The sequence below is a fragment of the Phragmites australis genome, chromosome 5, assembly GCF_958298935.1.
Source record: "Phragmites australis chromosome 5, lpPhrAust1.1, whole genome shotgun sequence".
In the NCBI taxonomy this organism is placed as follows: Eukaryota; Viridiplantae; Streptophyta; class Magnoliopsida; order Poales; family Poaceae; genus Phragmites; species Phragmites australis.
In genome coordinates this window covers 46,129,911-46,147,543 of record NC_084925.1, presented here as the reverse complement: position 1 = coordinate 46,147,543, position 17,633 = coordinate 46,129,911, and the positions used below count along the sequence as shown (strand labels likewise).

The window sequence follows — 17,633 nt, the reverse complement described above, 5'->3', positions numbered from 1 at the left end:
AAATTGGATTGTGATCTTAATACAAAAGCTGAAATAAACAGCTGATTGGAAAAGCTGGATTGTTACAATTCAATACTCAGATTATAACAATCTCGCAATCCGCCTTCCACCAGATTGTAACAATCCACAATCCAACTTTTACAATCCAGATTTTACAATCCAGCTTTTTACAGTTCACAATCTACAAGCTACTTTTTACAATCTAGCCCTAAAGCCTGTTTGTTTCAGCTGTAGATTGTGAAAAGTAGCTTGTAAATTATGGATCGTAAGAAGCTGGATTGTAAAATCTGAATTGTAAAAGCTGAATTGTGGATTGTTACAATCTGGTGGAAGGTGTATTACTGGATTGTTACAATCTGTGTGTTAGATTGTAACAATCCAACTTTTACAACCAGTTATTTGTTTCAGCTTTTAGATTGTGATCACAATCTAACTTTTATATTTCAGTTGTTTATTTCAATTTTTTAAATTTTAATCACAATTCAACTTTTACAATCTAAAATAAACATGACCTTATTAGAGCACAGACTGTCATTCACTATAGAGTGTAGCTCTGTAGTAGGTATATTAATGTCAATTACGTGTAACTTTTTTTAATATATATATATATAGCTCGTTTTAAAAGCATTTTTTCAGTAAAAGCTTAACATCTTTACTGTGTTTAGTAGCTTGTAGGTACGCTGCTTGTGGGGTCCACAGAAGTAAAGTTTTCCATTGCCATGATCGATGCCTTTGGCAGTCTCCTAATCTCCTTCGGATATAAAGCTAGGTAGCAGTGGACTCTCTCAACCTTCGAGTATCTCGCAGCCAACTTTGTGAAGGAGAGGCAGCTGCTAGCTAGCTAGGGAAAGCAAGCATGGCGTCAAAGCCAGGACCTCTCAGCCGCTGGCCATGGCAAGACCTCGGAAACTACAAGGTAAGTGCCTGAATGCGCCTTGGTCTCACATTTTGCCATCAATCAAAGCCATGAACACCGGAATGAATGCATCGCAAAGCAATAACTAAGTTTTTTTGTGATCATGCTGCGTGCATCCATGCCACGAACTGAAGTACGCGCTGCTAGCTCCATGGGCGGCACGCAGCACGTACAAGTTCGTGACGAGCCGGAGCGAGGAGAGAGACCTCCTCAGCTTCGCCGTGCTGCCGGTGCTGCTGCTGAGGCTCCTCTACAGCCAGCTCTGGATCACCGTCTCCCGCCACCAGACGGCCAGGAGCAAGCACAGGATAATCAACAAGAGCCTCGACTTCGACCAGGTCGACAGGGAGAGGAACTGGTACTGTTCCTTTGAAAAGGAAAACTACTTTCACCAGAAAGAGGCACTCACTGTTTATCAAATTAAGATTCTCTCCGTCCTCTCATGTTCAAATTTAATTTGTAACTGATCGCCTCTGTCTCTGTCATCTGCATATATAATGAATACGCACGCAGGGACGACCAGATCATCCTGACGGCGCTGCTGTTCTACGTGGTTAACGCGGCGGTGCCGATGGCGCAAGGGATGCCGTGGTGGAACTCCAAGGGGCTGGTCGTCTCCCTCGTCCTGCACGTCGGCCCGGTCGAGTTCCTCTACTACTGGTTCCACCGCGCCCTGCACCACCACTGCCTCTACTCGCGTTACCACTCCCACCACCACGCCTCCATCGTCACCGAGCCCATAACCTGTATGAATTCTCGTGACCACATAATAATCACTTGTATTGATTTAATACAAGATTAGTGGAGCCCTGTGATCGATTGGTCAATCATCTGATGGATTTTTATTTATTTATTTGCAGCCGTGATCCATCCTTTTGCGGAGGAGCTGGTGTACTTCACCCTCTTCGCCATCCCGCTGCTGAGCATGGTGGGAACCAACACCGCCTCCGTGGTGGTGGCCAACGGCTACCTCGTCTACATCGACTTCATGAACTATCTCGGCCACTGCAACTTCGAGTTCGTCCCCAAGTGCCTCTTCGACGTCTTCCCCCCGCTCAAGTACCTCATGTACACCCCATCGTAAGTGCAATTAAATTAATCTGCAGGAGTTGAACTGTCAGTTTTATGTGAAATCAATCCGTGTAAAATTCCTGCATTTGGAAAGGGACTTGAACGTGTAAATCCCTCAAACGGGCAGTTTCGTTTGATTCGTTTATGTTTTTTTACTAGCAGGAGAATCACTCAAAAATCTATGAGTTTCTCAGTAGAATCACCTCAGTCAAACAATTACACAGATTGATCCCGATTCACCGTACGAGCATTTTATGTGTAGAATTTCGCTTGCTGAATTTTGGTGCATGGTCAGGTTCCACTCGCTGCACCACACGCAGTTTCGCACCAACTACTCGCTGTTCATGCCGTTCTACGACTACCTGTACGGGACGCTGGACAAGTCGAGCGACGACCTGTACGAGCGGGCGCTGCACGGGCGGGAGGAGGCACCCGACGTCGTCCACCTCACGCACCTCACCACACCCGAGTCCATCTTCCACCTCCGCCTCGGCTTCGCCTCCCTCGCCTCCGCGCCGCTCGCCTCCAGGCTCCTCCGGCTCAGGGCGGCGTACCCGCTGGCCGCGCTCGCCTCGCTCCTCGGGAGGACCTTCAGGTCCGAGGCCAACAGGCTGGAGAAGCTCAACGTCGAGACGTGGGTCGTTCCAAGATACACCTCCCAGGTACGTGCTCATAATTAGCAGCATGCATGCGCATCTGATTTCGGAGTACGATTAGCCACTGCGTAATCTTGGGGACACTGAATCTGAATGCTACTCCTGCTCTTCTCTTGGGCTACATAAATGCAGTATCGGTCCAAGGAAGGTGTGCATGCAGTGAGCCGTTTGATTGAGAAGGCTGTGGCAGATGCAGAAGCAAGTGGCGCGAGAGTACTAACGCTCGGCCTCCTGAACCAGGTCCACCTCTCTTTTATTCACCCGGTCCTCCTTGCCAGCCAGCTTACCAGTCTTCAATGTCTGCAGCACAACGCAGTCTTGATCAACTTTACTAGGAGTCCTGCTCCTGCATGAGAAGCTTGCAAAATTTACCATGCATGGTGGCATGAGTCAAAATGGCCCTGGTGCCACTTCACTATAACATATGCAAATTTATACGGTCCATATGAATAATAAAATTTTTCTTTACCCTAGTGTTAGTGCACCCCCAAGCTATATGTAGCTTCGCCCCTGCTGACAGTAGCAGCAGTATGCTTTCGGCAAGTCGTTTAAATTAGAGTAGTAGAGTGCATTGGACCATCTTACATTTTATTTAACGCGCCATGCTACTGGTAGCTACCTCTTTAATTGTCGTAGCTTGCAGATTCTCCAGATAAAGTGAAAGTTGCACTACTCTGATTTAACACGTAATTTTGCAATTTTACATGACAGACAAAGTGAAAGTTCCACTACTCTGTAAACCTGAGCAATCAGACTAAAGATTCTTCAGACTGAATTCTGGATGTTGCAATTCTTCAGACTAAACAACATATACTTTCTCAAACAAAACTACATGTGGTACCCCGAGAGGAAGTGGTCGTGCTCAGCTCAAATGATGCTCGTATATGACATTGCGTCATTTGTTTGTGCAGGCATATGAACTGAATAAGAACGGGGAGCTCTACATCATCAGAAAGCCTAACCTGAAGACCAAGATCGTCGACGGGAGCAGCTTGGCTGCCGCCGCCGTTCTCCATATGATCCCTGAAGGCACAAAGGACGTGCTCCTCCTGGGAAACGCAAACAAGATCTCGTTCGTGCTGACTTTGGCCCTCTGCGAACGGGAAATCCAGGTACGCGAAACACGTTTCTTTGACGAGTTGAGTCTGGATTATTGGCATTGCTTGCTTTAGTTTACCATGAAGACAATGACGATTCAGGAATGATTCTTTGGTCGGAGCAGGTTCAGATGGTGGATAAGGATTCGTATGACTGTCTGAAGCAAGAGCTCCGTCCAGAAATGCACAAGTATCTGGTTCTTTCTTGCAGTTACGACGACAGCAAGGTGGAATTACTACCTGCTTCGATTCTCACTTTGCATTCGCGCTTCACGTGTTTGTTTAGTTACAGCTCCGATCCTTGGATGGCTAGTAGCTCATCAAATACTATACGCAGGTGTGGCTTGTCGGCGACGGGCTGACGGACCAAGAGCAGAGGAAAGCCCGGGACGGTGTCCATTTCGTGCCCCACTCGCAGTTCCCTCCCAAGGCGATCCGCAAGGACTGCGTCTACCACAGCACACCGGCGTTGGTAGTCCCAGACTCGTTTGAGAACCTCCATGCTTGCGAGGTACGTGAACACATAGGTTGCTTGCAGACATGGCGCATGGTTGCCCGGAGAGATATGCTAACTAGTTCGTGCGGGTTGGGCGTGCAGAATTGGCTGCCGAGGAGGGTGATGAGCGCGTGGCGCGCGGCGGGCATCGTGCACGCGCTGGAGAAGTGGGACGCGCACGAGTGCGGCGGCAAGGTCACCGGCGTCGACAGGGCGTGGCGTGCCGCGCTAGCCCACGGCTTCCGCCCCTACGACCGCCACGCTGCTGCCGAGTAAGGATGGATGGAGCTGCAGATACGAAGCGTGTCGATCGGTTACGTAGCTCTGTGTTGGGTTCTTCTGCTGGGTCAAAAATGCCCAGCCGATTGAGCGTCGCAGTGTAATCCTCTCTATTCCTCTTCCATCATCGCTACATTCTACTACTGTCTTCGTGTGAGGTTAAACAGTATAATCACATTGTTTTCTACTCCTACGTGCTGCATTTGAATGAGCACAAAACTACGTACGTACTCCGTGTAAGTCAATCATATATATATTTTTTTTGCGTGGCAAATGATGATCAGGTGATACCAATGAGTTGAGCCGGGCCCGGCAGCCCATGAATGGCTTGTCAGTGTCGACGTTCCCTGCCCTGTGGGCCCCAATCCTCAAGCAGAATCGGAGCCGTTGGTTCCCAAAACGAACGCTTTCGGATTCGCTCAGAGCGCACGGTCAGACTGCATACGTGGCTCGCCCGAGTGGCCCCGAACTGGCAGTCCAACTCTGACTTCTCCCGCTTGGAGTTTGGGCCCACACGCTCAGCGGCCCATCCTCCTCGGGAAGCTGAGATGATGGTCGATCACGACCATCCAATTAGAACCGGACGGTCGCGATGACCAGCCACGCCACCATGTTCGAGACGCTCCTCAGGGTGGTCCCACTCGGACCTATACCACGCTTTGGGCCGCACGACGCGAGCGAAGCCGATAACGAGATCGCAACTGTCCCCGACAAAACGGACGGCCCAGATAGCCCCGCGCCCACCCTTTCCTCCCCTTCAGCGCACGCGCTAAACGCGCACATGTCCGTTCCAACCGGAACGACCAAATCGCCCCGTGATGCCTCGACGGCGGCGCTGGCGCGGCGACCTCGCCCTTGCGGCGGCGATTGCGGCGTTAGCGACGGTGGCTATGGCGGCCGTGGGAGTGGCCGTTGGCGACGGCGGTGCGGAGTTTGACTACCGGAAGCTGTCGGGGATAATCATCCCGGGGTTCGCGTCGACGCAGCTGCGCGCGTGGTCGGTGCTGGATTGCCCCTACTCGCCCTTCGACTTCAACCCCCTCGACTCCGTTTGGCTCGACACCACCAAGGTCGAAATCCCTGCGCTGTGTCACCCACCATCTCGTAATATCTGGTTACTGCTTTTCTAGTGCTAGTTACTGTTGTTATTTTGGGATTAGCACGTGTATTGGTTCTCTTAATAGTTTTGATTGGTTTGTCTGTCTGCGTGATGTAGATATGCTCACATACTTGACGGATTCACGATGAGCAGCCTAGCTATTTGTCTGTCTTCATACTTGCTTATTTTGAGTGATCATCTAGTTATAGATTTGGGACTGAACGAGATTTTGTTGTGATAAACTGGTACTGGACCGGCATATCCTTTCTGGAAGTGAGTGCCATGAAAGGGATATCCAACGAATATTTTTTGTTTGTTATGTTGGAGACGTAAAAGGCCACCATTTGCTTGAATTTCCATCCCCACTTTCCAATAGCAAAAAAAGCTTAACCTGAGCTGGTGTGGACAGTTTTACTAGGAATTATGTACTACTCTATGTCTCTAATGCCAGTATGCCACCATGAATAGCCATATGTGACTAATGTCATCGCATGGGAATGCATTGTTCATCCCTACCTAGGCTAGGGCATTACATCGATGTTTGTCATGTTTAAAGAAAAAATTATGTGGTGTGTAGATGCTATATTTGCTCCACTTCTATGATTAGGCATCTACTGATTTTGATATGTTCAATATCATGCAGCTTTTCTCTGCGTTAAATTGCTGGCTTAAATGCATGCTGCTTGAACCTTATAATCAGACAGACCATCCAGAATGCAAATCGAGGCCCGATAGTGGTCTTTCTGCAATTACAGAGTTGGATCCTGGTTATATAACAGGTAAACTTATACATTATCTAGTTTGCCAAGTACTGAATTCGCAATTCTGTGCATGAGTTATACAGTAAATATAATATTTAATGTGATGATTTATAGCTTATATCACATTAAATGAAATGAAGTCCATCTTTGACATAATTTTTGTTTTACATTTTTTGGGCTAAAGCAGCCAAAATGGTTAACAGTGAGTATTGGAGTGGCCAGTTGTTATCACTACTCACTAGTCAGGAATGAATCATCAATCATGTTCTTCATTCTGATAAAATAAAGAGTGAAAAATAATTTGTGCAAGAACAATCTTCCATGTAATTGTTCTTGTTCAATCTAAATATCTAATGCTGGTGAGATTATAGAAATTGCACTGCTAGGGTAATGTTCCTGGGATAGTTACTGTGAATTAGATGTTCTCAAGCCTTTGCACCTTTCTTTCTTTCTTGTAAAAGAATATATGTGCATCTGTTTCCAAGTAGCAGCTTCCTATGTTTAGCACATTGTGAAACTATTAATCACATTTATTCATGAAAAATAAAGAGATGGGAAGACAAAAAAATCTTATCTGATGTGGTTTTATTGGGCAAGATTTCAGGTCCTCTCTCTTCAGTATGGAAAGAATGGGTCAAATGGTGTGTGGAATTTGGTATTGAAGCTAATGCGATTATTGCTGTTCCTTATGATTGGAGGCTACCCCCATCAATGCTTGAGGAGAGGGATCTGTACTTTCACAAATTAAAGTTTGTAACACTTGACTCATCTTGCTATGCCGCAACCACTTTCCTCAGCTGATTGGGTTTCTAGATCTTTTGGTTTTTAAAAGCACATGCATAGGTTATAGTCATTTATATTGTTAGTAAAATGACCTTCATTTCTTCCATCGGCATTTGTGCGAGTGCTTCTAAATTATGTACACCATAGGATTCTTGTTTTATTGACCCTATCAATGTCCACAATGTTGAGCCAACCTCTGACATAATTATTAACGGTACAAGTAATACAATGTGTGCTATCTTTCATATGCTTGGAGCAATCGACCAAATGCTAAAATATAAGCTTTGGCATGCGTTTTTAGTTTTGTTGTATCTTGAGTTTAGTCTTGTTCAAGCACATATGGTTTTGCTGAAACAACAAAAAAGAATCCACGCTGATCTTAGATGTGTAATAAAAGGGAAATTCATTTCTGCATATGGAGACAATATGGTGCTTGATGTTCATAAATCCCCTTTGATGCAGGTTGACTTTTGAAATTGCATTGAAACTTCGAGGAGGGCCGTCTTTGGTGTTTGCTCATTCGATGGGAAACAATGTGTTTCGATACTTTTTGGAGTGGTTGAAACTAGAAATTGCTCCTAAGCACTACATCCAATGGCTTGACAAGCATATACATGCATACTTTGCAGTTGGTATATGAACTAGAACGAGTCTTAATTCAGTACCATCATTATTTCCTATCTTCATGTTTTCGTTTTTTTCTGTGCTTTCAGGCGCTCCTCTTCTTGGATCTACTGAAGCAGTTAGAGCTGTTCTTTCTGGAGCAACTTTTGGTCTTCCAGTCAATGAGGTCAGTCTGTCTATATGAATTCATTTTATCTCAATAATTCCCATCATCGGTTGCCCTGATCTGCTATTGCAAGTTTCATTTTTTCCCTTTTTCCTGCAACATAGTTAGTGTTGAGTTTATGGCTTTGCAGTTGACAATTCTTTTTTGTAATGTTCGGTAGTTTATTTCTGTATTGCGTAACTGAGTAAGTGTAGAACATTTTTTCTTCTCCTTGTTCTTATGCACTCGCTGCTCTATGCCTCTATTTACGATTCCTAGTCTTGAAGTTATGGTCCTAGATGTTCACGACTTCACATGAAGTATGGTCTATGGTCTTAGTAAACTATTATCCCTTCATCTTGATGTGCTGCTAAGCATAGTATATTATTTTATGTTTTATATACTATCATTAAGGAGTCCAATTGTCTCCAGACTTTGGAGTTGTTTCTATTTTCCACTTAGCTTGCCAGAGTTTTGTTGCATTTTTTCACATCCTGTTGGTGCAATTCACTACTTTTTACTTATCTTGTATTACTACACTGTTTTCAGGGGACCGCACGATTAATGTTTAATTCATTTGGATCTTCTTTATGGCTTCTGCCATTCTCCAAACACTGCAGAGCTGACAATATATACTGGAAGTATTTTTTTGAGGGAAAGGGAGGTTGTACCCACAGACAACAATGCGATGAAATGGAATATATTTCAGATTACTCTGGATGGCCCACAAACCTCGTCAGTATTGAGGTTCCTACAGTTCGAGGTTCTTTGTAGAACTCACTTTCTTTCTTGCTGTGATATTTATGATTTTGCTTCCACTAAGCAAGTTTGCCTTTCCTTTCCTTTCCTTTTCTTTTCTTTCCTGTTTTCTCCTGACAGATATGGAGGCATACCCATCTGTTATGGATATAACCGAGAACCTAACATCGAGCATGGAGTGTGGAAAGCCAACTCTCTTGTCATTTTCTGCCCGAGAAGTTTCAGATGGTACTTTGTTCAAAACAATAGAGGATTATGACCCTCAGAGCAAGGCACTTGTATACCAGCTTGAGAAGTAAGTCAATTTTGGGCGCATTTGATTCCTTTACCTAGCCTTACCTTTCTACTGGGCAAGAAAATCTATGCTAGTGGAGGAGAGTAAATTTGGCTCTCCCTCAAAAGTGAGAAAAACCCTTTCTCAGCTTCTCCAGAAGCAATTTTAGCAATAGAATCAAACATGCATCCTTCCCCTAGTTTTGCAAGTCAAGGTTAGGCAAGGGAATCAAACATGCCTGCGGCCAATGCTGCTACATCTGTCCCACATCTGTTGTCTTCACAACAAAACTCTAAATTTTAATCAAAAGATGTGGGACAGCTGTCCCACATACCAACTTGCAGCTTTGGCATGCACCAACCACCAAGCAAATTCTAAATTTTAATCAAAAGATGGTATCTAAGACCTTGTATATTGATCTGTGTTGATCTCAGGTACTACCAGGGTGACCCAGTTCTCAATCCTCTCACACCTTGGGAGAGACCCCCAATAAAGAATGTATTTTGCATTTATGGGATTGATTCAAAGACAGAGGTATAATTGAAGATCTCTCTTTAATTGTAAAATCTCCCACTTTATCTTGCTTCAAACCGCAGTGTCATTCCATGATTCATGATCTTTAATCAAGCAGGTGGGATACTACTTTGCACCAAGTGGCAAACCATATCCAGATAACTGGATAATAACTGATATAATTTATGAGTTTGATGGGTCCCTACTGTCAAGGCAGGTACCATACATCTTGATCTAAAAAGTCTTCAGTACTCGGTTCACACATATATCCATCATCTTTCCGTGAATGGCTAACTCACTTAAGAGATCTGCTGAGGAGAATAGTTGTTTGATTGCAACTGTTTCATCTCAAGTGTCCAAATGGGTTCTTCTGCTCATTCACCTTTTTTAATTACAAAGATAAATTGAACATTCGATGCTACTTCGAGATCATTGTGAAGCATTGCCTAGATATTTCTGTTCACTTTCTTTTTTGTTGTATTGAAGTCTCCATTTATACCTGTCGTGAAATATTCTAACTGGGGATAAAAGATGCATTAATTGGTTTATTACTTAAAGAGAATGCTGTAGCTTTCAGAAGGTTTCTAATTTTATTTTTCTGGATAACACTGTCAAGTCCGTATTTTTCAGTAGTACAACATTGAGGGCATTAATTTTGATCTGCATATGTATTTACCTGACGGCACCTTTGTAACATTATTTATTCTTACCAGATCAGGTAATTCTGTTTCTGGAAAGCCTAACAATTCCAGTGGTGATGGAACAGTATGTGTTATCAAATGAAATTCTTTGTTCAATTCAACATCTTTGTGACTTTGTTGAACTATCTGATCTGGTTTGTTTAAGTAATTAAGCAATTGAATAGGTGTTTCATGGCAGGTATCCTACAATTCTCTCTCCTGGTGCAAGAATTGGCTTGGGCCAAAACTGAACATAACAAGGGCTCCACAGGTATTCTATTTCTGCTAGTGGTGTGATTATCAACATGGCAAACTTGAGGCCTGGATATTGCTAATTGAAGTGTCACCGACTATTTTCTACTTTCTAGCAGTAAATCACAATGTTAGTGCATCCTTCCAATTATAGCCTCCTCCTTTTGCAGGCAGAACATGATGGTTCTGACTTACAAACAAGCATGAACATTGAGCACCATCATGGCCAGGATATATTCCCAAACATGACGAGAGCTCGACATGTGAAGTATATAACCTACTATGAAGATGCTGAAAGTATTCCAGGATGGAGAACAGCAGTCTGGGAACTTGATAAAGGTGCAGATCTAGAGTTTATTTTCTAATTTTATAATTTGGTTGTTGTGCTTTGCCTTGTACCTGACACATTCTGCATTGCTTTCCTGCGAGGATCTCCTTAGAAAGTTTTGATCTTCTGTTTGTGTGTGTTCCACAATCCACATTCTCCATAACTAATCTGAAAGTGGTTTTCTTACCAGCAAATCACAGGAATATTGTTAGGATGCCAGTGCTAATGCGGGAGTTGTGGCTTGAAATGTGGCATGATATGCACCCTGATTCAAAATCGAAATTTGTGACAAAAGGTTTGCGTTCACTTTAACTCCTTGAAAAGTATTAATGTTCCCTGATTTGACTTTCATTTTTCAAGTCACTAACAAAGGTGCATAAATAGCTTTCCGTGGTCCATTAAGAAACGAAGATTGCCGCTGGGACTATGCAAAGGCTCGTTGTGGCTTTCCAGAACACTGCGAATACAGGTCTGCAACCCAGTTTTTCGCTGTTTCCAGTTATTCCTTTTCAGTTTCGGGAACAAGGACATTTTTTAATGACTGTAAATCCAGGTACACGTTTGGTGATGTCCATCTGGGAATGAGCTGCAGATTGAAAAATACGTCAACTAACCTCCTTCAACAGTATCTATGAAGTATGTTGCATACTTGAGCTAGTGTTACTATTTCAGTTTGCCCTCTTTGTCGAAAACTACACCTGACATGTCTTGTTGGCATGCTGCAGAATTTTTTGGCCGAGTCTCTCACATGGGAATAATATTCCATTCCCCATTTTTACTTGGCAATGAAATTACTCGGCACGATAGAACCAGGATAAATTACGGCCCAGCCAAAAGCAGACCAAATCGTGCTCTTGTTGGCATCTTGATACGAAGCTGTTATATCCAAACTGAAACACGTTCCCATGACTACTTTTGGCCGAATATGGAAGTCATGACATTTCCAGGACTGTATAGTTCTTAACACCAATTGTTCAGCTTTCAGCCACGTGGAAATCATCTGTAGCATAAGTACTTCCGATGGCCTGAAGGTGCCATGAGATCACACTGATGTGTATAATAAACACAGGTTGGGTCATCTCGGAAATCAAGCATTCACAAATTAACGTCTTGAAGAATGGCAGTACTTTAAATTAGCTGTTTGAAAAATGAAAATGCAGTACTGTCGATTAACCACCTTAGGCTACTATCAGTGCTAGTGTCTTAGTAATTAATTAGATGTTTATGTAGGATAAAAAATGATGTGGCAAGATAGTTAAAAAAGAGAGAGAATGAACTAGGGTCTCTAGGAAGAAACAAGGTGGGTTTAATATCAATAGACTAGAAGCTGACAAATATGCATTGGGGAAGATAGTATCCTCAAAGTGTTATTATCACCTTTAACTATGGGCCATGAGAAATGATATATACATTACACCATGTATTGAAGTACTTATCTCTACGTATCAATTTAACACGGTCTTCTACCTAAGAAATAAGTATCGTTGAGAGCGTCCTTTAGGAGGAATCGGCTTCTCTGATTTAGACCATCCCTATCATATTATTTTCATTTTGTTTCCTTCTCGATTTCCTTCTCTGTTCTCCAACAGCTTTCTTTCGAGTGGAATCGCGAAGAGAAAGAAGAGAGAATCTCGTCCTGGAGGTAATGACTTTGGGAATTATTTTTGTGACGGGAACTGTGAAGTGAAACTGTTGTAGCGCTAAAGGGAACGAAAAACCTTTCACAGTGGGAATCTGTGTCGCGAAGGAAAATGGTTGTGTCGGTGATATGGGAACCAGGGGTCCCCGAGTCCTGAGGCTAGAACAACAGAGTGCCACGTGGCGCCAACCCCTGAGGCTCCAGAAGACCGAGTTCCGGTGGAGGGTGCTTGGGGCTATGAACAGTGATCCCCAAGTACCCGAGTTTCCCGATGACTCAAGAAAGGCCAAGTTCCAGGAGAGAGTGCTCGAGTCCCTCGAGGACCCAAAGGAAGTCAGTTCCGGGAGAGAGCGCTCGGAGCCGTGAACAGTTGCCCCCGAGCACTCGGTTCCCCGAGGACCAAGAGAGGACATATCCGGGAGAGAGTGCTCGGGGTTGCGAGAAGTAGCCCCCGAGCACTCACAGTTCCCCGAGGGCCTGAAAAGTCTTTCGCTGGTGGTCCCCACAAGGGCTCAGCTATGAGGTGTCAGCTGGTGAGAGGCTCGATGCTGCATTTAAGAGGGCATGTGGCTTGTCACTTCCAACCACTCCCCCACGCCTGCTGTCAGTACCTGCCACGGCCTGGTAGGGAGGCGTGGGGACATTTAATGCATGGGTCCCATGCTTGAGGCGCACCGCCTGCCGCCCTGCCGTGTCAGGCCTGCTCTGACTGGGTGGGCACGCGGGACCGCTCGGAGGTTGTCCGGTGGGCTCTCCCCGCAGCACTCGCCGAAAAGCCAAATGATGACGAACAAGACCAGACGGGAGCGCGTTTTCAACCCTCCCCGTCACCTCGCGCAGCAGCCCATGATGGTTGCTTTTCATTTATGGTGACTTGGAACTTACGACATCCTTTCTGGACACGCTACCGCCCCGACGAGTATATAAGCGAGGCGGGCTCCCCGGAGAAAAGATGAGAGTTTTCCCGAGACAGAGACCGAAGGACAAAACACATCGACGAGTCTCGAAGAATAAGGAACACGAAGCTCTAACTTAGACAAATATTCTTGTACACAGCAGACCCTCCAAGAGTCATTCTCAGAGCATTTATAGCATATACACAGGGGCAAGGTGTTACGCTCAGTGCGGCTCAAACCTGTCTAAAAATCCCCTGAGCATTTACTCTTTTCTGCATCCGATCATTCCACCTCCACTTACATCTCATTTACTTCTATTTATTTCACCTATGAAACGGATTCAGAATCATCCCCCGGTCAAATCTCAAAGGGATCCTTCCGAATCCCCGTTTAAGGAGTTCACCCTCCGACAGGTTAATCTTAGTCTTACAAAGGTAAGTCACTGGCTAAGTAAATAGTAACCGTAACCTTCGTAAACAGAGTCTGCAAACAATATTTCGTAAATAGCAAATGCATGAACAGTAATCCTATTACCAGTAATTAAGGTCAGTAATCTCATAAATGTCATGAAAAATAAATTATTGCAGGGTACTGTTCACCAAGGCTTATGACACCGTTCACGATAGTGTTCACCTCTGAACCAGTTCCCCTTTACTAGTAATTGATTGATGTGATGCATCTTTGAGTGTGAAGTTTGCTTGATGTCAAAGTCCCCGACCGTCGTGGCACGAGGAGTAAATGAGTAGTTAGATAATGTATGAGTTTCCGTAACCGCATGACTCTCATTTGCTTCCCCTTGTTGGGATGAAATTCCTATGCATGTTCTACTCTGGTGTGTAATTTATACTCATTGATGTTTTTCTGGGATTTTTATTAACATTTCCACTCCAGTGTATTTATATCTGCTGGTACGTGACATCGCCAACTGGCCTCAGTATGAAATAAAAGATAGTGTGTACTAGTACTATTACCTCCTTAGAAAGGTCCAGGTCTAGGGTAATTCTTGGTTTATATTAAAAAAAGAGTAAATTGCACCATAGATAGAGCAACTCGTAAGGTGGGTTCAAATAGGTCACGTAACTTGAAAATTATTTAAATAGGCCATAGAACTTGTTAGAGTGGTGTATATCAGATTAAAATTGCAAAGGGTAGCAAATTTAGGAATGTGTGGCGCTAGTTGAATGCAAAGGGTGGCAAATCTAGGATGCCACATCATTGCTCCACACTCTTCTTCTCTCCCATCTCCCAGAACTCTTCTCCATCTCCTCGACAAAAAAACTGAGACACCTGAATGCACCGAGGTCGAGAGAGAGATTATATGGATGATGTGGCATCCCAGTTAGTGCCATGGATGTGCTACCTTTTGCGATTTTGATGTGTATACACCACTTTAAAATGTCGCGCGACGTATTTAAACAATTGTCAAGTTCTGTGATCTAGTATTTGCATCCATCCCATAAGTTGTTATATGTTGTAGCTGTGATGCAATTTACTTAAAAGAAATGGCAGGGCATGTTCACGTGAAGTTCGTTGTTGTGAGCTGCCTGTCTCTGTCTTCTGTTGGATTCCGTTCTGCGCGCGCGCATTAATTAACATGTTGCGAGGCGACGTCGAAGTGTGAAACGCGCACGAGAGCTGAGCGAGACGAGCAATCTGCTATCCGTATCACCACACTTCTAGACTCGCGGTGGCCGCATTTTTTTAAAATAATATTGATTTAATGGGAAATTGTAAAAATAATATTCGTTCTTAAAAAATTGCTGAAATACGGGACATGTCGGCAGACGATGCAGATAGGCCTCGTGTCAGAATTATTTTTAAAATTTTCATTAAATTAATATTATTTTAGAAAAAAATTGCCACAATTTTTGTTCCAGAAACAGAGACACAATTTCTAGCGCTGCGCTCGCCAACTGCCCCAACAATACAATGCAAGACAAATCCAAACCAAGCATCAGAGTCAGAGTCCGAGTCGAAGTCTACCCCCTCTCCTCTAGAAGATCCCCGTCTCTCCTCTCCTTAACACGCTTGGAATTGGAATCCTCCACGAAAGCTACTCTATGCAACGCCACGGCCACCTGATCTGCATCCAACGGCTGCGAGAACCGGGAGGCACAAGCTGGAATCCCCTTCTCCTACCCACTACGCGGGCACACGCCCGTGCAATCCCGCGCGTTCCAAATTAGACCAGACGACTCCAGAAGCTTCCTCCATTAGTCTAATCGAATCTCGTTGCTTTATTTATCGCTCCCCGTTGGCCTCGCCGCCCGCCCGCCCGCTCGCTCGCGTCGGTTCCCTCCTCCCAGATCTGCCGTTTATTGACCTCCGACTCTTGAGATTTGTTCCTGTTCCTGATTCGAGCGAGAAAATTCGCGATTTCGATCTGCGCGGAGATGGCGGAGGTAGGGCTCGCCCCTTTATCGCTTGATTTGTTGCGCGGGGTGGAGAGAGATCTGACCGGCATGGTTTTGGTTGTTAATGGCGGCAGGAAGGGTACAAGGTTACGCTGAATGTGTACGACCTGAGCAACGGCCTCGCGCGGCAGCTCTCCACCTCCTTCCTCGGCAAGCCCATCGAGGCCATCTGGTGAGCATGCCTTGGCCTTGCCTCCTTCTCCGCGGATCTCAGTAGCATTCTGATTGGTCTAAGCGTAATCACCTGGTCGCGGTCAATCGTATACGTTGCAGGCACACGGGCGTGGTGGTCTACGGGAACGAGTACTACTTCGGCGGCGGGATCCAGTCGTCGCCGGCGGGGTCGACGCCGTACGGGCGGCCGCTGCGGATAGTGGAGCTGGGCCTCACGCACGTCCCGCGCGAGGTGTTCGAGGACTACCTCCGCGACATCGCGCCGCGCTACACGGCGGAGACGTACCGCCTCCTCACTCACAACTGCAACAACTTCAGCAACGAGGTCGTGCAGTTCCTCGTCGGCGCCGGCGTCCCCGACTACATCCTCAACCTCCCCGCTGAGGTCATGTCCAGCCCCATGGGCCCGCTCATCATGCCCATGATCCAGAACCTCGAGTCCACGCTCCGCAGCAATGCCGCGCCGCAGGCCACGCAGTTTGTTCCCCCGCCCGCTTACGTCTCCGTGCCGCCCCCGCCCGAGAAGGCCGCGCCTAGTTCCACCACTGCCGCGGGCTCCGACGCCAAGCCAGAAGAGCCTGCGCCAGCGGCGCAGAAGGCTGCCAAAGAAACGGCTGCTACTGCTGCTGCTGACCCACTCGGGAGCGCGAGGGGAAAGGTGCAGGAGGAGGTCATGAGGGAGTTCGCGTCGATCATGGCGAGCGGGACGCTGCGAGCCAGCGAGGCAGCGGCGCTGGCGATGCGCCGGGTTATGGAGCGCCACGGCAACGCCGCAACCATGCAGCAGGGCTAGACACCACACTAGAGAGCGCGACACATGGATGCTGCCATGCACTTGCAAACAGCATTAGGCTGCGAGCGCATTGCAGCTGATTGAGAATTTCTGCTACTCCATGCCGCCGCCGTATGAAAACTAGGACTTCTGATTATTTTGGTTGTTAATTACCACCGGACTGCCCATCCATTGGATGATCAATTTGACGAGATACGTAAATTTTATGTTCTGCAAATGCTTGATTCATGCATGTTCTACCACCAATCGCTCCTAGTGTTTTCGACATTTTTTTTCTTTCCCTAGCCATGACCGCATGAGTCCGTTGGAAATAATAGCATTTTTAAATTTAATTTAATTTCTAATATAATATGAATAAAAATAATATAAAAATTAATATCGATTAGTTATAACTGAATTCGACTAGTCTTAAATAGGATTTGACAAGTTCTAACAAATTTTGATGAGAGCATATCTTGTCTTTAATAAGATATTCAATTAGATACTTAATTAGTAGATATACTTGACTCGATATTTGAGTAGATTTATGTATGTACCGGATAATGACATGAGATATAAATGTTTTTATAATATTGATCTAGTAGGCGATGATAAAAATGAAGTAATCGAAGCAGATTGTGATGATATAGAGGAAGCAAATTGTGAGCAGTCATGACGAGCGCTTTTAAAAGTCTTATTCTTTCAGGTTTGTGATGATATTCTCTTATTCGTCGGTACACGTTGACGTGGTAGGATGAGTAGACTACGTGTAACGGTGCAACAGAGAGATATTAGTAAAATCTTAATTGTATGTATGCAACTTGTGTCTATATTTTTTGCGGTGACTGACAGATATATATATATAAGGAGAGAGTCGCGCGGTTGAGATCATGTGAGGCAAAACCCTAATTTTGTGAGAAGATCATGTGAGGTAGTCAAAGAGAATAGTACTCTTATCGTGATTAGTCTAGTGATAGGTTGCCTCTTTTATAATCCTAGTCACAA

The 17,633-nt window shown here is 45.1% G+C and overlaps 3 protein-coding genes across 6 annotated transcripts; all 3 read left to right on the top strand.

The window, feature by feature from the left end:
- Window positions 1–737: 737 nt before the first annotated feature.
- Window positions 738–4,702, top strand: LOC133920072 (very-long-chain aldehyde decarbonylase GL1-6-like). The gene is made up of 10 exons (XM_062364718.1): window positions 738–916; window positions 1,051–1,274; window positions 1,430–1,662; window positions 1,777–1,996; window positions 2,283–2,649; window positions 2,776–2,883; window positions 3,555–3,755; window positions 3,866–3,967; window positions 4,078–4,251; window positions 4,339–4,702. Exons 1-10 carry the CDS (start codon window positions 857–859, stop codon window positions 4,510–4,512), a joined length of 1,863 nt encoding a protein of 620 aa, XP_062220702.1. The 5' UTR covers window positions 738–856; the 3' UTR covers window positions 4,513–4,702.
- Window positions 4,703–5,248: 546 nt separating this feature from the next.
- Window positions 5,249–11,869, top strand: LOC133920070 (phospholipid--sterol O-acyltransferase). 4 transcript variants are annotated; one of them, XM_062364715.1, is made up of 16 exons: window positions 5,252–5,585; window positions 6,315–6,393; window positions 6,980–7,124; window positions 7,621–7,790; window positions 7,872–7,948; window positions 8,477–8,690; window positions 8,807–8,981; window positions 9,395–9,494; window positions 9,592–9,686; window positions 10,187–10,238; window positions 10,353–10,424; window positions 10,576–10,744; window positions 10,924–11,028; window positions 11,118–11,202; window positions 11,287–11,369; window positions 11,459–11,869. In XM_062364715.1, the coding sequence occupies exons 1-15, from the start codon at window positions 5,334–5,336 to the stop codon at window positions 11,366–11,368; spliced, it is 1,872 nt and encodes a 623-aa protein (XP_062220699.1). In that variant the 5' UTR covers window positions 5,252–5,333; the 3' UTR covers window position 11,369; window positions 11,459–11,869. The 4 variants fall into 4 exon arrangements, with proteins under 4 accessions (XP_062220700.1, XP_062220699.1, XP_062220696.1 ...); XM_062364712.1 differs by having other exon boundaries at window positions 6,258–6,393; XM_062364714.1 differs by lacking the exon at window positions 10,187–10,238 and having other exon boundaries at window positions 6,258–6,393; window positions 9,592–9,690.
- Window positions 11,870–15,435: 3,566 nt separating this feature from the next.
- On the top strand, window positions 15,436–16,866 carry LOC133920071 (uncharacterized). Its single transcript, XM_062364717.1, has 3 exons — window positions 15,436–15,670; window positions 15,757–15,854; window positions 15,956–16,866. The coding sequence occupies exons 1-3, from the start codon at window positions 15,662–15,664 to the stop codon at window positions 16,647–16,649; spliced, it is 801 nt and encodes a 266-aa protein (XP_062220701.1). The 5' UTR covers window positions 15,436–15,661; the 3' UTR covers window positions 16,650–16,866.
- The last annotated feature ends 767 nt before the right edge of the window (window positions 16,867–17,633 follow it).

Excerpts from the sequence above, each read along its gene's own strand:
- LOC133920072 (XM_062364718.1), top strand. The coding sequence starts at position 857 with ATGGCGTCAAAGCCAGGACCTCTCAGCCGCTGGCCATGGCAAGACCTC. Across the intron at positions 1,663-1,776 it reads CGTCACCGAGCCCATAACCT|CCGTGATCCATCCTTTTGCG; the intron begins GTATGAATTCTC and ends ATTTATTTGCAG. Across the intron at positions 2,884-3,554 it reads CGCTCGGCCTCCTGAACCAG|GCATATGAACTGAATAAGAA; the intron begins GTCCACCTCTCT and ends TTGTTTGTGCAG.
- LOC133920070 (XM_062364712.1), top strand. The coding sequence starts at position 5,334 with ATGCCTCGACGGCGGCGCTGGCGCGGCGACCTCGCCCTTGCGGCGGCG. Across the intron at positions 9,687-10,186 it reads GATGGGTCCCTACTGTCAAG|ATCAGGTAATTCTGTTTCTG; the intron begins GCAGGTACCATA and ends TATTCTTACCAG. Across the intron at positions 11,029-11,117 it reads ATCGAAATTTGTGACAAAAG|CTTTCCGTGGTCCATTAAGA; the intron begins GTTTGCGTTCAC and ends GTGCATAAATAG.
- LOC133920071 (XM_062364717.1), top strand. Across the intron at positions 15,855-15,955 it reads AAGCCCATCGAGGCCATCTG|GCACACGGGCGTGGTGGTCT; the intron begins GTGAGCATGCCT and ends TATACGTTGCAG.